The sequence below is a fragment of the Ursus americanus genome, chromosome 16, assembly GCF_024610735.1.
Source record: "Ursus americanus isolate L20-20 chromosome 16, mUrsAme1.1.p, whole genome shotgun sequence".
In the NCBI taxonomy this organism is placed as follows: Eukaryota; Metazoa; Chordata; class Mammalia; order Carnivora; family Ursidae; genus Ursus; species Ursus americanus.
Genome location: NC_142142.1, coordinates 20,024,912 through 20,045,470, shown reverse-complemented (window position 1 = coordinate 20,045,470; position 20,559 = coordinate 20,024,912). Strand labels below are relative to the sequence as shown.

The following is a 20,559-nucleotide window of genomic DNA, read 5'->3' as shown; positions in this document are numbered from 1 at the left end:
GAAAGCAATGGGACAAGGAAGCCTTCCTAGAAGAGGTGACATTTAAGCTGGGCTCTCAGTTTGAGTAGGAGTTGGCCTAGGTAAAAGGGGGCCTTCTAGGCACTTGAGCAAAAACACAGAGCTGTGCAAGGACCCACAATAATTGGGAAACAGCAGGATGTATACAGGGTATGGGAAGACAATGCGCAGGGGTTGGGCATTAAGGTTGGAGCCAAAGTGAGTACCAGCCAAGGAGTTTGGACATAATCCTAAAGGCAGTGGGAGCCCTGTATGGATTTTCAAAAAATAAGTGGCCTGCACAGATTTGTGTTTAGAAAGACAAGGAGGATAGACTGGGGGAAGGGGAATAAACCTGGAGGAGGCGAGATTAGTTATTATAGGATCCTGGCCAGAAGAGGCAGCTGCAGTAGTCCCGGGGAGAGATGGCCTTGCCCTGAATTCACCCAGCCCCACCTGGTACAAAGTTCTTTCTGTGGAGAGTTGTGTCTGTCAAAGTGTGCTCTGTCATAGGTGGGAAGGGTGGGACACAGAAGCTAAAGTCTCTGGTGAAAGAAGTTTAAAAAATGCTGAGTGAAACAAGTTTCTTAATGCAGGACTTTTCAGAGCCTTCAATATACATTGCATATGTTACATTTAACATTCAGAGTTTCTCAAATATATTTAGCCACAGAGACTTTCTGAGAACACCTCAAGAGACTAGAGTTTAATGGAATATATAAATTAAAAAAAAAAAGACCAAGAGCTTTCGTGATTCTGTCAGCTCTATTTCCTGGGAGGAAAAAATAAATCAAAGAAATAGCTTTCCACTGGGTGACAACTGATGCTCTCACTGAGCACTCTGCTGTGAGAATCTTGGGGAGGGGAGCGGTTGTCAGGGGACCAGACTGACCTCGAGAATGGAAATATGAGTGTTGCTTTTTGTCATTTGGTTTGGAGACAGGCTGAGCAAATTCACCTGCTCCTCCCAGGTCCCTCGTGTTTGTTCAGGCCTGAAAGAGGTTAGACCCAGGTGTTTGAAAGAATGGCAGGTCCTGACCTATGGAACAGAGAAACCAGACCTGTAGTGCCAGGAATGTTTTGCTCACACCACGTCCCTCACGCAACATTCAGTCAGCTTGCGGAGTGGGGGGGGGGGGGGGCACACAGAGCATCTACCTTAGAATCTCCTCCTCCTGGGGCAGCTGCGTCCCAGGTAGCCGGTACCTGGCTCTGTTAGTGCTGGCCTGGGTCTTGTCACACTGTCATACACAGCTCGCTAGGGCTCCCAGACAAAGGTCGCCATTTGCAGGCTTCCTCATGTCTGAGCACTGAGGGAAAAAAGGAAACAGCCCCATGTCTTTAAGTGAGCCCTGGCCTTGGAACGCCTTCCCTGGCAGCTCCAAGGCCATTTCCCAGCTCGGTCCCCCGGTAGGAAAGTCTGGGCAGCTCCATGTGTGGCTTGGGGAGGTGCCTCTTTCTCCACTGCAGCAGTTCTCCCCTGGAGAAGCATCAGATCATCCTGAGCCTCTGGCAGGTTTTCAGGCTGAAGAGTTCAGAAGTGCAGAAGGGGACAGGGAAGCAGGAGCCTCCCCGGGGAAGGGCAGCCTCTGGCAGGAAAGAAGGTCAGCAGTATGCCGCCAGCACTACAATCAGGAGAGCCCAGAGTCCCGGGCTTGAGCGGGTCCCCTTCTTAGGGGCTCCTCTGCGCCAGCTGCCCTACCCAGGGGGCCGCCTTGGCCCTGCTTGCTCAGCTGGTCTGCTGTGTCTGTGCTCCAAGCAGACCCGAAAATACTCCCTCTTCAGATTTTCCAGCTACATGTTGTTCTTACTGACAATGGTCAAACCTCCCTACTTGGGACTTGTAGAAAAATCTGAGTGAAGCTCCTAGTGTGTCTACTCCGGTCGTCCATTAAGTAGCCCATGCTACAGCTCCATCACTCTCAAAGCGGAAGACGGAGGCCCGGAGAGAGAGCAGACTCACCCAAGGCTCAGAGTTTATGTCAGAGACAGAGAGAGAACACAGTTTACCCGGCTCTCCTGGTTTAGTGCTTTTTTCTCACCACATGGCCCTGTCTTTCCTGATGGAGAAAGAAATTCGACTTTGTTATCTGTTCAGTTGTATCTTTTACAAACTCATATTGCTATTAAGTTAAGGTTAAGCTGAAGCAATAATATTGCTATTAAGATAAGTTCTAGAGTCAGATAGAGCCAGATTCAGGGTCCAGCTCCACCACGTTCAACTGCAGTAAACAACCCCCGGGCAAATAACTTCACATCTGTAGCTCAGGAGTCCTTCTCTGAAACAGCACCTACTTCATAAGGTCATGTGAAGATTAATTGAGATAATGTATGTAAATAGCTCAGCATGATACCCAGTGAGTAATAAGCACTCGGTAAAGTTTAGCTATTTTTATTACTGTTGTTAGTAGTAGTATTTTAATGAATAGGTAAGGCAATTATAATTAACATTTAAATTGGTGTTTTGGTGAAGTCCATTACCTGTATTTGAATGTACATGGATGAATTGAGAACAAATTTTTTTCAAATAGACCATTTAAACTTTCACTTTGAAATTTTGTTTTTGTTCTTAATGGGCTTTTAATTACATTAATAAGTTGGCAGGCAACCTCACTAATCTACCAACTCCATATACCCACCCCTTCATGAAACATTTATTGGACAACTATCACCTTACCACAGGTGTTCTGTAGATGCTTTCGGACGGATGAATGGACAGATGAATGGATGGGCTGATGAATGGATGGATGGATGATGTGGAGAGCAATTGAAGTAGTCACCTTTGGTTCACACCAGCCAGTGGTTTGGTTTTATGAAAAGTCATGAGGGGCTGAGACACTGGAAGAATATGGTAAAGGTCCCAAAGGTCTCAATGGAGAAAAAGAAAAGGTACAAGGTGCAGCAGAATGAGGGAGGCAAAGGACAGGCTGTCAGAGACCAACATGGACAGTATGACATTCTGGAGTAGGAGTTGTTCCTGGTAAGGAAAGGTCAGGGAGCAGCGATGGGGATGGGTATCTGAGGTGGATAGGGGTTCTGGAGGTCCTTAAGTCCAAGAAGGTCTGGGAACTAAGTCCAGGTTATTGGATGGAAAATTCGCATTGGACACTGCATGTTTTATGCAATTCTAAGTTAGGATTAAAGTGACCTGAATTAATGAGGTTTTACTCTTTCTCATCAAATTGTTCCCTGGGGAGGTTCTCTTATATAAAACGGAATGTAGGAGGGGGCCAAGATGGTGGCATAAGAGGACCCTAAACTCCCCTCATCCTATGGATACAACTAGATAACACTCACATCAGTGTAAATAATCCAGAAAACGACCCAGACTAGCAGAACAAACTCCACAACTAAAGGCAGAGAAGAGGTCATATTGAAGAGGGTGGGAAGGGTGAGGAGTGGGGAGCTAAAGGGACCAAGGACATTCACGGGTGGGAAGGAGCTGCGAAAGTGGAAGAGGGAGAGAAACAGACTACCACAACAAAGAGCCTACACAGGGACCACAAATCGCCAAAACCCTTGGCTTTGAAAGTGAGAAGGGCCAAATTTTATGAGTTCTTACACCCAACAAGGCTTAAAGCCTGGAGTTTTAAAAATCAGAGGGCTCAGCTCTGGGAGAGCCCAGATGGTGATAGGAAGCTGAGTGCCTGCACTTAAAGAGACAGCATGACAAACAGCCTGTGGAGATACAGGTTAGAAGCAGCAGTCTAAAAAACAGATGGGGCAGACAGGAGGGAAAGTTATTTACACATCTCAGAGCAGGTCCTGGAGGGGCAGGGTTCTGGAGGGACTTCTCCATGAACAAAGGAGTTGGCAGGAGCCATCTCCTTCCCCCACCCCCCAGCATAAACACACAGCCACCTGTGAGCACAGAGGCAACATTCACTATCTAACTTGCTTACACCAAGCCCCGCCTCCCCCCACTTTAGCGGATCCACTCCTCCCAGTCACACTTGCCTCAGTACTGGCACTGCAGGCCCCCTCTTCCAGAAGACTGGCACAAATCCTGCCAATACCACATCTCCCAATTTGGGCATGTGCAGGGCCTCTGTCCCTGTGGTGGTGGCTGCAGGCTCTGTGGAAGCCTGAGGCACACATTGTTTTTTTTTGTTTTGTTTTGTTTGGGGGTTTTTTTGCATTTGGAAAGCACTATTTATTTATTTATTTATTTATTTATTTATTTATTTATTTATTTTTATTATGTTAGTCACCATACAGTACATCCCCAATTTTTGATGTAAAGTTCCATGATTCATTACTTGCGTATAACACCCAGTGCACCATGCAATACGTGCCCTCCTTAATACCCATCACCAGCCTATCCCATCCCCCCCGAAGCCCTCAGTTTGTTTCCAAGAGTGCATAGTCTCTCATGGTTCAATCCCTTTTCTGTTTACTCCAACTTTCTTCTTCCCTTTCTTCTCCTACCGATCTTCCTACTTCTTATGTTCCATAAATGAGTGAAACCATATGATAATTCTCTTTCTCTGCTTGACTTATTTCACTTAGCATTATCTCCTCCAGTCCCATCCATATTGCAGCAAATGTGGAGAAATCGTTCTTTTTGATGGCTGAGTAATATTCCACTGTATATATGGACCACATCTTCTTAAACCAGTCATCTGTTGAAGGGCATCTTGGCTCCTTCCACGATTTAGCTATTGTGGACCATGCTGCTATGAACATTGGGGTGCATATGGCCCTTCTCTTCACTACGTCTGTATCTTTGGGGTAAATAGCCAGTAGTGCAATTGTTGGATCATAGGGTAGCTCAATTTTTAACTTTTTAAGGGACCTCCACACTGTTTTCCAAAGTGGTTGTACCAACTTGCATTCCCACCATACACAAAGACAAACTCCAAATGGATGAAAGACCTCGATGTGAGACAGGAATCCATCAAAATCCTAGAGAACATAGGCAGCAACCTCTTTGACATCGGCCACAGCAACTTTTTTCATGACACACCTCCAAAGGCAAGAGAAACAAAAGAAAAAATGAACTTGTGGGACTTCATCGAGATAAAAAGCTTCTGCACAGCCAAGGAAACAGTCAAAAAAACTAAGAGGCAGCCCATGGAATGGGAGAAGATATTTGCAAATGACACTACAGATAAAAGACTGGTATCCAAGATCTACAAAGAACTTCTCAAACTCAATACGCAAGAAACAAATAAACAAATCAAAAAATAGGCAGAAGATATGAACAGACACTTTTCCAATGAAGACATACAAATGGCTAACAGACACATGAAAAAATGTTCAGAATCTTTAGCCATCAGAGAAATTCAAATCAAACCACACTGAGATACCACCTAACGCCAGTTAGAATGGCAAAATTGACAAGGCAGGAAACAACAAATGTTAGAGAGGATGTGGAGAAAGGGGATCCCTCCTACATTGTTGGTGAAGCACATTGTTAAAATCGAGCACATTGTTAAAATTGCTCACATTGTTAAAATTGCAGACCCTACCCACACAGTCCTGGTCCCAACAGTGGCCCCACCTTGTTGAAACTGTATGCCTCACCTGAGCAGGGACCAAACCCTGCCTACAACAGGCAAAGAGAGCCTCTGCAGATGAGTGGACTGAAGGAAAAAGGCAGCCAGAACACACAACAGGGCACATGCAACACACATAGGAGACAACTCTGAAGTGCCAGGTTCTGGTAAATAGAAGACACCACACTGTAGGACACTGAAGGACCTCTTCTTCATAAGGCCATTACTTTCAAGAGCAAGACATGTAGCTGAATTTCCTAATCCACAGAAACAGACACAGAGAGTCAGACAAAATGAGGAAACAGAGGAATATATTCCAAATGAAAGAACAGGACAAAACCACAGCAGGAGACCAAGACAAAATGGATATAAATAATATGCCTGATAAAGGATTTAAAGATACTCACTGGACTGGAGAAAAGAGTGGAGGACATCAGTGAAACCCTTAACAAAGAGATAGAAAACATAAAAAAGAACCAATCAGAGATGACATGCACAATAAATGAGATTAAAAATACACTAGATGGAATAAATAGCAGGCTAAAGGAAGCAGAGGAACAAATGAGTGGCCCAGAGGACAGAGTAATGAAAAGTACTCAACCTGAGAAGGTGAGAGAAAAAGATAATTATGCAAAATGAAACTAGACTTAGGAAACTCAGCGTCTCCATCAAGCATAAAAACATTCCCATTATAGGGATTCCAGAGGAAAAAAAGAGAGATAAGGGGTCTTGTTCAGTCAGAAAAGCATGTGACTCTTGATCTCAGGGTCATGAGTTCAAGTCCCACATTGGGTGTAGAGATTACTAAAAAATAAATTAAATTAAAAGAGAGAGAGGGAAAAAGAGGGGGACAGAAAATTTATTTGAAGAAATAATAGCTGAAAACTTCCCTATCTAGGGAAGGAAACTAATATGCAGATCCAAGAAACACAGAGATTCCCCCACCAAAATCAACTCAAGGAGGTAGGTCTACATCAAAACACATAGTAATTAAAATGGCAAAAATAGCAATAAAGAAAAAAATTTGAAAGCAGTAAGAAAAGGGGTGCCTGGGTAGCTCAGTCAGTTGAGTGACTGACTCTTGGTTTCAGCTCAGGTCATGATCTCAGAGTCCTGGGATCAAGCCTCATGTCAGTCTCCCTGCTCAGCAGGGAGTCTGCTTGTCTCCCTCTCCCTCTGCCCCTTCACCTACTCTCTCTCTTGCAAATAAATACATAAATCTTTAACAACAACAAAAAAAAAAAAGGCAAGAGAAAAGAAAACAGTTATATACAAGGGAAACCCAATAAGGCTATCAGGGGATTTTTAGGCAGAAACTTTCCAAGCCAGAAGGGAGTGGTATGATATATTCAAAGTGTTGAGTGGGAAAAATCTGCAGCCAATAATATCCAGCAAGGCTATCATTCAGAATAGAAGGAGAAATAGAGTTTCTAAGACAAAAGCTAAAGGAGTTCATGACAACTAAACCAGCTCTACAAGAAATGTTAAAGGGAGTTCTTTGAGTGGAAAGGAAAGACTGTAAATAAGAGTAAAAAAATAAGAAGCACAAAAGCCATAAAAATAAGTATATCTGTAATAATCAGTCAAGGGACTTACAAAATAAAAGGATGTACAGTATGACACCATATATCAGAAATGTGGTGAGGAAAGGAGTAAAGAATTTGAGCAAAGGGCTCAAATATAAGCAACCATCAACCTAATATAGACTGCTATATGCAGAAGATGTTATATACAAACCAAATGGTAACCACAAATCAAAAATCAGTAATAGATATGCAAAGAGTAAAGAGAAAAGTATCCAAGTATATCACTAAAGAAAGTCAGGAAACTAAGAAAGAGAACAAGAGAAGAAAGGATCAGAGAAGAACTATAAAAACAACCACAAAACAAGTAACAAAATGGCAGTAAGTTCATACTTATCAATAATTACTTTGGATGTAAATCAATGGAGCATTGATTAAATGCTCCAATCAATAGGGTGATGGCATGGATAAAAACAAGATCCATCTACATGCTGCCTACAAGAGACTCATTTTAGACTGAAAGACACGTGCAGACTGAAAGTGAGGGTGTGGAGAAATATTTATCAAGCAAATGGAAAACCAGAGTAGCAATACTTATATCCAACAAAATAGACTTTCATACTAAGACCGTAACAAGAGACAAAGAGGGGCACTATATAATAATAAAGGGGACAATCCAACAAGAAGATATAACCATTGCAAATATTTATGCACCCAACATGGAAGCACCCAAACACATGAAACAGTTAATAACAAACATAAAGGAACTAATTGATAGTGATACAATAATAGTAGGGAATTTTAACACCCCGCTTACATCAGTAGACAGATTATCCAAACAGAGAATCAACAAAGAAAGAGTGACTTTGAATGGCACACTGGACCAGATGAATTTAACAGATACATTCAGAACATTCAATCCAAAAAGAGCAAAATACATATTCATGTGCGCACAGAACATCTTCAGAATAGGTCACATATTAGGCCACAAAACAAGTCTCAACAAATTCAAAAAATCAAAGTAATACCATGCATCTTTTCTGACCACAATGCTATGAAGCTAGAAATCAATCACAAGAAAAAATATGTAAATACTACAAATACGTGGAGGTTAAATAACTGCTACTAAACAATGAATGGCTCAGCCAGGAAATAAAAGAAGAAATTAAAGGTACATGGAAACAAATGAAAATGAAAAACAACAGTACAAAATCTCTGGGTTGCAGCAAGAGCAGTTCCAAGAGGGAAGTTTATAGCAATACAGGCCTACCTCAAGAAGGAAGAAAAATCTCAAAAAATAACCTAACCTTACACCTAAAGGAGCTAGAAAAAAAAAGGACAAACAAAACCCAGCCCCAGCAGAAGGAAGAAAATAATAAAGATCAGAGCAGAAATAAATGATATGAAAACTAGAAAAACAGTAGAACAGATCACTGAAACCAGGAGCTGATTCTCTGAAAAGATCAACACAACTGGTAAACCTCTAGCCAGACTCATAACAGACAGAGAGAGAGACAGGACTCAGATAAACAAAATCACAAATAAAAGAAGAGAAATAACAACCGATAATACAAGAATACAAAGGACTATAAGAGACTATTATGAAAAACTATATGCCAACAAATTGGACAACCTAGAAGAAATGCAAACATTCCTAGAAACATGCAACATACCAAAACTGAAGCAGGAAGAAATAGAAAAATAGACTGATTACCAGCAGTGAAATTGAATCAATAATCTAAAAACTCCCAACAAATAAAAGTCAGCTTCACAGGTGAATTCTACCAAACATTTAAAGAAGAGTTAATACCTATTCTTCTCAAACTTTTCCAAAAAAATAGAAGAGTAAGAAAAACTTCCAAATTCATTCTATGAGGCCACATTACCCTGATACCAAAACCAGATAAAGACACCACACACACACACACACACACAAAAGAGAACTATAGGCCAGTATTTCTGATGAACATAGATGCAAAAATCCTCAAGAAAGTATTGGAAAATCTAATCCAACCACACATTAAAAGAATCATTCACCACAGTCAAGTGGGATTTATTCCTGGGATGCAAGAATGATTCAATATTTGCAAATCAATCAATGTGATACATCACATCGATAAGAAAAAAAGATAAAAACCATATGGTTATTTCAATAGATGCAGAAAAAGCATTCGACAAAGTACAACAATCATTCATGATAAAAACCCTCAACAAAGGTAAGCTTAGAGGGAATATACCTCAACATAATAAAGGCCAGATACGAAAAACCAACAGCTCACATCATACTCAGCGGGGAAAAACTTAGAGCTTTTCCCCTAAGGTCAGACAAGACAAGGATGTCCACTTTCACCACTTTTATTCAACACAGTCCTAGCCACAGCAATCAGACCACAAGAAGAAATAAAAGGCAACCAAATTGGTAAGGAAGAAGTAAATCTTTCACTATTGTTAGATGACGTGATACTATATGTAGAAAACCCTGAAGACTGCACCAAGAAACTACCAGAACTAATAAATGAATTCAACAAAATCACAGAATACAAAAACAATGTACAGAAATTTGTAGCATTTCTATACACTGCTAATGAAGCGGCAGAAAGAGAAATTAAGAAAACAATCCCATTTACAACTGCACCAAAAAGAATAAAATACCTAAGAATAAACTTACCCAGAGAGGTGAAAGACCTGTACTCTGAACGCTGTAAAACATTGATGAAAGAAATTGAGGACAACAGAAAGAAATGGAAAGACATTCCATGCTCATGAATTGGAAGAACAAATATTGCTAAAATGTCTATATTACCCAAAGCAATCTACAAATTTAATACAATCCCTATCAAAATGCCAACAGCATTTGTTATAGAACTAGAAGAAACGATCCTAAAATTTGTATGGAGCCACAAAAGACCTCGAATAGCCAAAGCAATCTTGAAAAAAACAAAACAAAACAGAAGGTACACAACTCCAGACTTCAAGTTATATTACAAAGCTGTAGTAATCAAAACAGTATGGTACTGGCAAAAAATAGACATGTCAATAAAACAGAATAAAAAGATCAGAAATAAACCCACAATTATATAGTCAGTTAATCTTCGATTATTAGTTATATTATAATTAATCTTCAATTATTAGTTATATTACAAAGCTGCAGTGATTAAAACAGCATGGTACTAGCACAAGAATAGACATATAGATCAGTGAAACAGAAAAGAGAGAGCCCAGAAATAAACCCATAACTATATGGTCAATTAATCATTGACATAGCAGGAAAGAATATCCAATGGGAAAAAGACAGTCTTGTCAACAAATAGTGTTGGGAACACTGGACAACAACATGCAAAAGAATGAAACTGGATTACTTTCTTAAACCATACATAAAAATAAACTCAAAATGGATTAAGGACCTAAATGTGAGACCTGAAACCATAAAAATCCTAGAAGAGAACACACGCAGTAATTTCTCTGACATCAGCCAAAGCAACTTCTTTCTAGATGTTTCCTGAGGCAAGGGAAACAAAAGCAAAAATAAAGTATTGGGACTACATCAAAATAAAAGGTTTCTGCACAGCAAAAGAAACAACCAACAAAACTAAAAGATAACCTATAGGAGAATGGGAGAAGATATCTGCAAATGACACATCTGATAAAGGGTTAGTATCCAAAATATATGAAGAACTTACACAACTTAACACCAATAATAATAATAATAATAATCCAAGTAAAAAACAGGCAGAAGACATGAACTAACGTTTCTCCAGATATCCATACAAATAGCCAACAGACACATGAAAAGATGTTCAACATCACTCATCTTCAGGGAAATGCAAATCAAAACCACAATGAGATAACAACTCACACCTGTCAGAATCATTAAGATTACAAACTCAAGCAACAAGTGGTGGCGAGCAAGGAGAAAAAGGAACCTTAGTGCACTGCTGGTGGGAACGCAAACTGGCGCAGCCATTGTGGAAGACAGTACGGAGGTTCCTTAAAAAATTAAAAATAGAACTACCCTATGATCCAGTGATCACACTACTGAGCATTTACCCAAAGAATATGAAAACACTAATTCAAAAGGATATATGCACCTCTATATTTATTGCAGTGTTTTTTACAATAGCCATATTACGGAAGCAGCCTAAAGTGTCCGTGAACAGATGAATGGATAAAGAAGATGTGGTATATATACACAATGAAATATTATTCAGCCACAAAAAAAAGAAAGAAATCTTGCCATTTGCAACAACGTGGATGGAGCTAGAGAGTAAAATGCTAAGTGAAATAAGTCAGAGAAAGACAAATACCATGTGATCTCACTCATGTGGAATTTAAGAAACAAAGCAAATGAACAAAGGGGGAAAAGAGACAAACCAAAAAACAGGCTCTTAACTATAGAGAACAAACTGATGGTTATGGGAGGGAAGGTGGGTGGGGGGATGGGTGAAACAGGTGATGGGGATTAAGAGTACAATTATCTTGATGAGCACTGAGTAATGTATAGAATTGTTGAATCACTGTATTGTACATCTGAAACTAATATAACGCTGCATGGTAACTACACTAGAATTAAAAAATAAATTTAAAAGGTAAAAAATAAAAGATAAAATACTCATAAAAAACTGAATTTAATATGAAAGAGTAGTAGTGCACTGGACAAAGGTATTTATTTATAATTCTTGCCTTATTTTTACCTCAGAGTAGTGTTGCTTAAAGGTCAAGTGTGTGTGTGTGTGTGTGTGTGTGTGTGTGTGTGCGTGTGTGTAAGAAAGACAGAAAGAACGTGCATCCCATTGCTTTGTTGTCTGACCTTTTCAGCATTGTAGCCCCAGGCCAGTCGTGGAGCAACACTGGGAGTCTTGTGAGGATTATATATAGCAAAATGTCACCAGCAACCAAAGACATTCTGTCCCCCTCCCAATCCAAATACTTGAAATTCACACCCTGGAAAAAAATCCACAGTAAATTTTGGCTTGTCAAGAATAGCATTATATTTGTGCACAGGAGGTTTTCTTTTTCAGTTTTATTCACTGTATAAGGAGAAGGGGTCTGGACGGTGGGTCGGGACAGGAGATGCAGCAAGCCCCCCTCCTGACCCCAAATAGCACTTTGTCTGACGGTGAATAAGAATTGTGGCCAAGATGACATGTGTGTTTAGCACTTTATGACTTAAAAATCGCCCCAGCTTTTCATGCTCACAAAAGCCCGCTGCAGTTGGCCAGGCAGACATAACTGTGCCCACTGACAGATGGAAAACAGGTAGAATTGAGGAGTGAAGTGACAGACGTCAGACCACTCCAAGCCAGGTCAGGCTCACAAACTTGCTGACCCATGCTCAGCACGGGTAGTACTATGACCGGGGAAGTCACAGTCTCTCCATCTCTGCCCCTGTCAGATGACCCCACCTCCAGGTCCTCCCACCAACAACTTCAACTCGCTAAGGTGCTAAGGTTCTGGAGGACCGTGAGAGGAGCAAATATTTACCTGCCACTGGATTTCTATTGTGCAGGGTAAGGGAGGCACAAAATTATGAGGTTGAAAAAGAAGTTTCTGGGCTAATTCAGTACTACTCACTCCTCATAGCCACAAGGCTCGTCGGAAAGATGCCCCTGATAGCAAAGGGAGCCCACCAGGTGTGTGCCCCACCCCCACATTTTCTAGCAGGCATAAATCTTTTTTTCCACAGCTGGTCCCACGCTGGTCCTAAGCCTCTGGTCCACACCAGGTTGGGAGTGGCAGACCCCTTCTCCCCAACACTGCTGGCTGATCAATCAGGGCACTTTTTCCTCAATGAACGTGAACTCAGATACTGTTAGACACAAATAGACCCATGTATGTATGTCTATGCATTAGGTAATTTTTAATAATTTGTGTCATGCTTGTTTCCAATAAAAGTCACAATAGAACAAAACTATCACAATGAGAATCAAAAGCAAGAACGGAGTAAGGGGAAGGGTGTGCGCGGAAAGGCAGGGCTGGGGTTGCCTGCAGGACAGGGGCAGAAAATGGAGTGCTCAGCTTTCTCACAATGTCAACAAGAAAAATGGGTTACGAATACCGTCACTTTGTAGGAAACACAAACTTTTCCCTGACCCTGAAATCTAGGAGTCAATTGTAGCAGAGATTTTGAATCTATGGTTCAGCTTAATGGGCATTGTCTTCACCCACCAAGGCAGTATTTCTCAGAGCTTCTAGACTGTCAGAATCCAAACAATCTGGGAGTGGTCATTGTTTCACAGTGTATATGTACACCACAGTATCCCACTGCACATCTTAAATACATGATTTTTGTCAATTCTACCACAATAAAGCTGGAGGGGGAAAAGGTACATTCCTGAGCCCTGCCCCAATCTCACTGAGTGAGAATCCTTGGCAGATGAGCCTGGGGCTCTGTATTTCGAACAAGCTCACAAACTGATTCTCGTGTACCTGCAAGTTGGCAAACACCCTTATCAAGGTGTAGGTAGATGACAGTGGCTTCATGTAGTGGCCTTTGCCAACCTTCCTTGCATCTGAGCAGGTCACAGCACCTGAACCCAGAAGAGTCTCTAGTGGAGGAGCTCTAGGTCTCAGGACCCACCCAGAGAGATATTTGCAGGCTGCAGAGGCTCTCCAGGCCCCAGTGGTTGGGAAGTTGGGGTCTCTGCATGCACTTGGGTGGAAGTGAGCTTGCTGCTGGGATTTCAGATGGCTGCAGGCCCCAAGAAGGGCAGGCCCCATCTCACGTCTTGCCAACACCCCCCAGGGTCTGCCATCCATAGCCCATGGTAGCCACCAGCCTACATTAGATACAGGGATATGGGCTCAGCGGACCACCAGGCCCAGTGTTCCCACTCTCTCCCTTCCCCATCCTCATCATAATGGGGTAGGCAGAGCCCAGGAGTCCAGGAGCCAGCGAAGTGGCAACAACCCCAGCACATGAGCCGTGCCACCCCCAGTACCTCCTGTCCTGTGCCTCCCTACTCCCCAGGGCAGGCTGGGATCTGCCAGGGACTGGACACAGGGAGGCAATCATGAGTTCTTCCCTTTCCCTGCCCACAGGTTTGGAATAAATTGCCTCATCCAGTTTGAAGATTTTGCCAATGCCAATGCCTTCCGCCTGCTCAACAAATACCGGAACAAGTACTGCATGTTCAACGATGACATCCAAGGTAAGGTTCGCCCCGCCCGACAAAGCCACTGGGGACCAAGGCCTTCCCACAGGCTGCCCTGGGTGCCAGAGTGGGGGCGCCTCCCAGCTCATGTGCTGCCAGCAGCTGTGGAAGAAAGAGCATTCCTATTGGGGTCACCGCCCACTTGGCTAATTCTTAGCTCTCTGACTTTGGAAAAGTCCCTCAACTTTACTAGGCCTCAGTTTCCTCACCTATCAAGTGGACATGATTACTACTTCAGAGGAAAGTAAGAATTATGTGATTTAATATCTGAGAGAAATACTAATCAATGCTGCCGTTTTCTAGCTAGTTGAACTTGGGCTAATCACATCTCTGAGCTGTAGTTGTATCACCTAGTCATCGGGGGTGATAAGAACTGCCTTGGGAGGTTACTATGAAAATTTAAAGAGCTAATATATAGAAAATACTAGTACACAGGACTCATCACACCAGAGCATCAGTCACCGTAAAAATGGCCATCCCCAGCCACAGTAAGTCACTCTTGGATTTCCCAAACACTAGGTAGCTCTGTCAGGGAATCAGGACAGTCCCTTCTCTTAACTTGGCTGGAATGCATGCTACTTAGAATGATAACTCTGAAAAACATTGACACCAGGGCCCCAGGGCACTCCAAAAGCCAATGGGAAGTTCAGGGTCAACTGCCTTACCTGTTCAATGGCCCAGAAGTATCTGAAGGCACTTGCATCCTGCTGTGGAAATGCCAGTATGTGAAACTGGAGCGGGGGGGAGGGGAGGCCCTCACACATCATCTCTCCTGATCTAGGCCTTCTCAGTCAGAGCATTGGGAACCTGAGGACATATAGATTATTATTTAACAAATGAAGTTTGGCAAGCAAAATCTTTTAAAAGCAAAGATGCATATCAGAATAAGAACAAGTTGGTGGGGGACAGGTATTGGTCCTTGGGAGTAAAAGATTGGCCAACCCTTCATTTTTACAGATAAGACCCAAAAAGGTCACAACTTTTCATTAGATGAGTTAGGGTTACACCTGGGAGGACTCAAACCCAGGTAATAATAGCTAAGGTTTAGAGCTGAATATTTATTGTACATCAGGCACTGTTCTAAGCACTTTACACTTTTAATCCTATGAGATTTTATCATCTCTGTTTTAGGAATGAAGCAACTGAGGCACAGAGAGAATAAGTAACTTACACAGAAAGTAAGTGTAGCGTTGAAATTTGGACTCTAAATTCTAAGTTCATAATCATGCACCATACTGTTCCGAGACCTTACACTGTTACAAAACCAAAGGCCCCTTCCTTTCCGTGGCCCACATTAAGGGCTAAAGAAATGTGATAGATGGGTTTTTTTTGTATTGGTCATAAATTTCAAGAGGCAGGATAGCACAGTTAAGCATATTATTAGACAATTAAGATAAAAGTATATGACATCAGCACTTGAAGAGTAGGTAGCCAGAGAGGGGAGACCCAGTAAGGGCAAGCTGACCCATGGCAACCCCTCGTCCAGGGGATTCTGTCCCCCCAGATGTATGGGCCTGGAACAGGCACTGGCCGCCAGCCTGGCCTCACCCAGAGAAGTGCGGTGCTCTGCACAGACAGGGCAGCATGTTAACTCCCTGCCCGCCTGCTGGTCACCTCACTGTTCGCCCAGTGGGCAGGGGGGTGACTGTGGCCCTCTAGGAAACACCTGCCAGCTAGTCCCTGACCCACTGCCCCGTCATGGCCCTCACTCATGAGTCAGCGGCAGGACAGTCATCCCCCTGGGCCCACGGGGCTGCCAAGGCCAGAAGGTGGAAGTGGAAAACAAGTCCACAGGGGCCGCACACCTGGTGCAGACTCCAGATGTGCGCACACACGTGTGTACGTCCTCATAACCATGGGCACAAGGACACCCGGGCCCTGCCATCCTGCACACCTGGTGCAGACTCCAGATGTGCGCACAGTCATGTGTGTACGTCCTCATAACCATGGGCACAAGGACACCCGGGCCCTGCCATCCCTCTGCCTCCACTGCCCCCCACCGCTGCCAGGGAGCACCTCCAGGATGAAACTAGGGCTCAACTCCCTCTTCCTGAGCAAGTTCACGCTCACCCACGGGAAGTGTAAGGCTTTGGGGATCTGCCGATTTGTGCCCCTCGTGTCTCCAATAACCTCTCTGTCCTCTGACCCACCCTTACTTTTACTCCTCTGATCTCCTTCCCTGTCTGTCCTCTCTGCCCATCAAAGTTCTGCTCCTCAGTCCTTCCCCATCATCTGCGCCTGAATAACTCCTGCTTAGCCTTCACGACTCAGCTTCAGGCTCTCCTGTCCCAGGAAGGCCTCACGTCGGCCTTTGCTCCCCCAATCTGATGTGGGTGCCCCCCTGTTAGTTCTCTTACCACACTGTACCCCAAGCGCCCACACTGAATCGTCTGTCTCCCCAAGAGACGATCAGTTTCCAGAGGCAGAGACTGTGTCCGCTGTTCTCACTCCCCAGGTCCCAGCACGGTGCCGGGCACATTATAGCTGCTTCATAAGTACCTGCAGAATGGATGAGTGACATCTGCACACAAACTAACCTCCTCATAAGCACACCCACCAATGCCTGTGGGTGTGTCCACCTGGGACACGTGCCCCTGCAGCCTCTCTTGTCCAGGTCATCGTGCACGCTCAGACGGATATACATCTTCACGTGTGCACCCTCACGCATACACACACGTAGCATTTTTTAATTAAATCAATTCATTGGTTTTTGTTTCCAGTTTATAGCCAGTTCCAGCAGAGTCTACTTTGCTCCCAGGCAAAGCCAGATGGAATAGTTTTCTGGGCCCCACAGCAGACAGCAGAGGAATTTCCCATTCTTTTCTCAGAAAGTAAAGACAAAAGTCATGAATCTAAAATGTGTAACAAGAGCTAGCAAATAGTACCAGAATGTCAGGGTCCCTATAATATCAAGTCTTTGATCAGGACAGTCTGACCGTTAGGTACAACCATGTAAGTGACAACAGTAAAGACATGGGCATGGAGGCAGACCCCCCCTCCCCGGACCGTCCTTCAAGAAAAGACTCGTCCCAACTGCTGGCAGGGCTGTCAGCTGTGTCAGGCAGAGAGTCTCAGCTACAGAGAGCCGCCTAGCCCACGGTCCTGCCCTGCCAGACATGCCCTCACCCAGTGATGAGGGAACATGGAAGCCCAGCCATTTTGGCCCAGCGTAGGACAGCGCAAAGGGGATGTTTTAACTCCAGAGCTCCCCACAGGGTTGGCTGAGGCTTTGAGGACTCCATCACAGCCCAGCTTCTCCTCTGCCCCATCCTGCTTCCCCTACCCCCCCTTCCATAGGTGCTAATCCCAAGGGCATTTCTTGGTAACATCCAGAACACTCCACATGTCTCAGAATGTGCTTCCCAGGGAGCCCAAGCTGTGCAGAGTAAGAACATTTTGCATGCACACAGGACTTTAGATGGGCAAAGTGTTTTTCATCCACACTATCTCACAACTTCCTCGAAATAGCCCCACCCCTTCAGGGAGGACAGACATTGCTGACCCATGTCACTGGTAAAGAAACTAAAGTTCAAGGATTACCTTTTGCTCCAGGTCACATAGCCAGCCAGGCACAAGGTGGGACTAGAACCTAGTTATTTCTGACTCGGAGTTCTCCATCCGTCTCCTGACATCAGGCTGCCTATTCCCCCATGTGGGTGCAGCGAGTCTTCTTGCTAAGGACTAAATTCCAGATCCCACATAAGTGGGGGTGTCACTGGTCTCCAGCAGCCTGCTGCTCCCATCTTCCCCATCCCTTCCTCCAACTCCCCCAGTTTACAGACCAAAGAGGAGACCCAGACAGAGGAAGGGGCTTGTCCCCATCACCAGCTGGTTACTGATGGGACCAGAAGCCTCTGATTTGTGTTCTCAGCGCTAAGTGGGTAATTAGGAGATGGGTGAGGAATTCCAGGACTCGTGGGACAACATGGAAGATTAAGCTCATGCTAGAATTGGTTTCTTTTACCTCCAAAGTAAAGAAAAATGAAACATAAAACAATATAGCCATGCTCAAAATAGAAAAGGAACATCCACATGCAGAATTGAAGAGGGTTGAGAGAGAGAGCAAGAAGTGGGGGGAGGAAAAGAGGGAGGCATTGATAGTGGCAGACACCAGAAACAAGTCACAAGTGTTTGTTGGGGAGAGGCCCAGCCCACCCCAGCAGGACTCATTGTCAGAATCTGCCGGAAACCCCACACACGGTAGGGACTGGAACCAGGCTGCCCACATAAAAATGAGACTGGGGCCATGCTAACTGCTCTGAATACCAGCCCGACCTCCCATCCTTGGTGGAACAAGGAAGACATGACTAAAGGCTTCAGGATCCCACCAGACTGCGCTCCGTGAGGGCAGGGGCATGCCGGGAGCTGAGCAGGAGCTCCAGCACATAATTCAAACTGTCTCCCAGCCAGTCCTGCTGTTGTCCCACACACCTGGGATTCACCGACCCCACACGACGATCTGCATGGTGGGGCCTCTGGAGCCCCAGGGCTGGAAAGGTCAGGTGCTCCCCGGGGTGCCAGTGCTCTCCTCTGCCCCCACCCCAGCTGACTCACAGAAAGCCTCAGCTGCCCCAGGTTGGTTCTGTGAGCAGGGCTGCTCACGCCCTGACTTATGGCCGGCAGTCTCTGCGGACATTGTGGGAAAGGCAGGGGCTCAGGTGACTTGTTTCAGCAGGGACCAGAGAAGCATCCCCGCTCTTAGGGGAGGAGAAAGAGACATGGAAGGCGAACAGCCACAGCAATGGTCATGCTGGAGGACAGGCCAGCTGCGTCCTTCCCCAGGAGCCAGATGCAGGATGCTGCTGGCCTAGTGACCTTGGCTCCCTAGCCCCCTCTGCGTGCTGCTCACACCATGTGGCCAGGGTCATGAAAGTCTAGCTGGCTTGTCTATTTCAGAGCATCCTCCTACCCCACCAGCCTGCCCTGGACCACATTGCTCCCGAGTCCTAACACATCCCCGGGGCCAGAGGGCCTGTCAGGGTGCTGCATGGTACATCAGGCCATCATCTCCCTCTCACATTTTCAAGTTTTCATTTGTGAGTCAGAGGGCTTAACAGTCAGACCTTGGATTGAGACAAGCCTCAGTCTGAATCTCAATTTTTCTGCTTTGTGCTTTGGCCAAGAGGCTTAAATCCTCATGGCCTTTTCTTTATCTGAAAAATGGACATAATAGTATTAACAGCCAGGAATGAGAATCAGCCAGTATCGACAGAATGACCAGGATGCTTTTTAAAAGCCAGCATCTATTCTGGTTGGCTTGATTCACCGTGAAGTGTTTCCATCGTGACCCCTGTTTGTGGCAGCAGGTTGTTAGGAGGGCAGGAGTGATGTGTAGGCAGGGACAGGCATGTAACAGTGCTCAGTTCTAGTATGAATACCTCTGGTGCATAGTATGGCACAGGTATGAGAGGGAGGGAAGAAGGGTTGATACCCAAACACCAAGAGGCTCTGCTGGAGGTGAGGACAGATCCGTGTGAGCACAGGTGTCGGCAAACCTGAGAAGGGAGGCAGGACCTTTATCCACGTTCCACATACACCCTATTCTTCCAGCCCATTGACTTCCTTTCACTGTTCTATGAATTTTCTGCCAACTCAGTGATTTTGAATGTGCTGGCCCTGCATAGAATTCTCTTCTGCTCTTGGCTAACTTCTGTGTATCCTTTTTTTTTTTAATATTTTTTATTATGTTAGTCACCATACAGTACATCTCTGGTTTTTGATGTAAAGTTCAATGATTCATTAGTTGCGTATAACACCCAGTGCACCATGTAATACGTGCCCTCCTTACTACTCATCACCGGTCTATCCCATTCCCCCGCCCCCCTCCCCTCTGAAGCCCGCAGTTTGTTTCTCAGAGTCCATAGACTTCTGTGTATCCTTAAAGGCTCAAGCCTCACCTCCTCCAGGGTACCACACCCAGAGCCAAGCTTGTCTCACAGGGGTCTAGCTGACCCACCCTTCCCCGGAGCCCAAGAGTCACCCACTTTGCAGAATGCCTCCAAGTTTCCCAGAGCTCAGATGTCCTGATACCAAAGGGGCAGATGGGGAGGAATGGCCAAGCTCTGAAGACTCTGTCTAGCTGGTTTTTCCTGTTTACAAGGCACCAGGAGCTATTTCCCTCTGGCTCTGAGGGGTCTGCTGCCCCCACCGCCACACCATCACCACACACATGGAGCAGCAGTTCCTGGCCTTTCCAATCTCTCTCCCTCGCAGTGGAGCCTCCCCTGGCCTTCTCCACCTTCTCTCTCCACAGCCTTTTTTTAACCCCATGAAGTCCTGTGTTCTGCGGCTGTTCTTCACTTACAGGGCTGTCTCTAGCCCTGAGGTTCCCATGGGTCTCTTGCATCTGATCCTGGCTCCTCTGTGACCTCCTATTACCCTGTTGCATCA

At 44.7% G+C, this 20,559-nt stretch overlaps 1 protein-coding gene across 3 annotated transcripts in view; it reads left to right on the top strand.

Moving 5' to 3' along the window:
* Positions 1-20,559, top strand: part of ME3 (malic enzyme 3) — a 205,005-nt gene that overhangs the window by 167,268 nt on the left and 17,178 nt on the right. For all 3 annotated transcript variants that reach the window (XM_045815639.2, XM_045815638.2, XM_045815640.2), the window contains exon 8: positions 14,057-14,166. In XM_045815639.2, the coding sequence (XP_045671595.1) occupies positions 14,057-14,166 (110 nt within the window). The remainder of the gene's footprint in view (positions 1-14,056; positions 14,167-20,559) is intronic.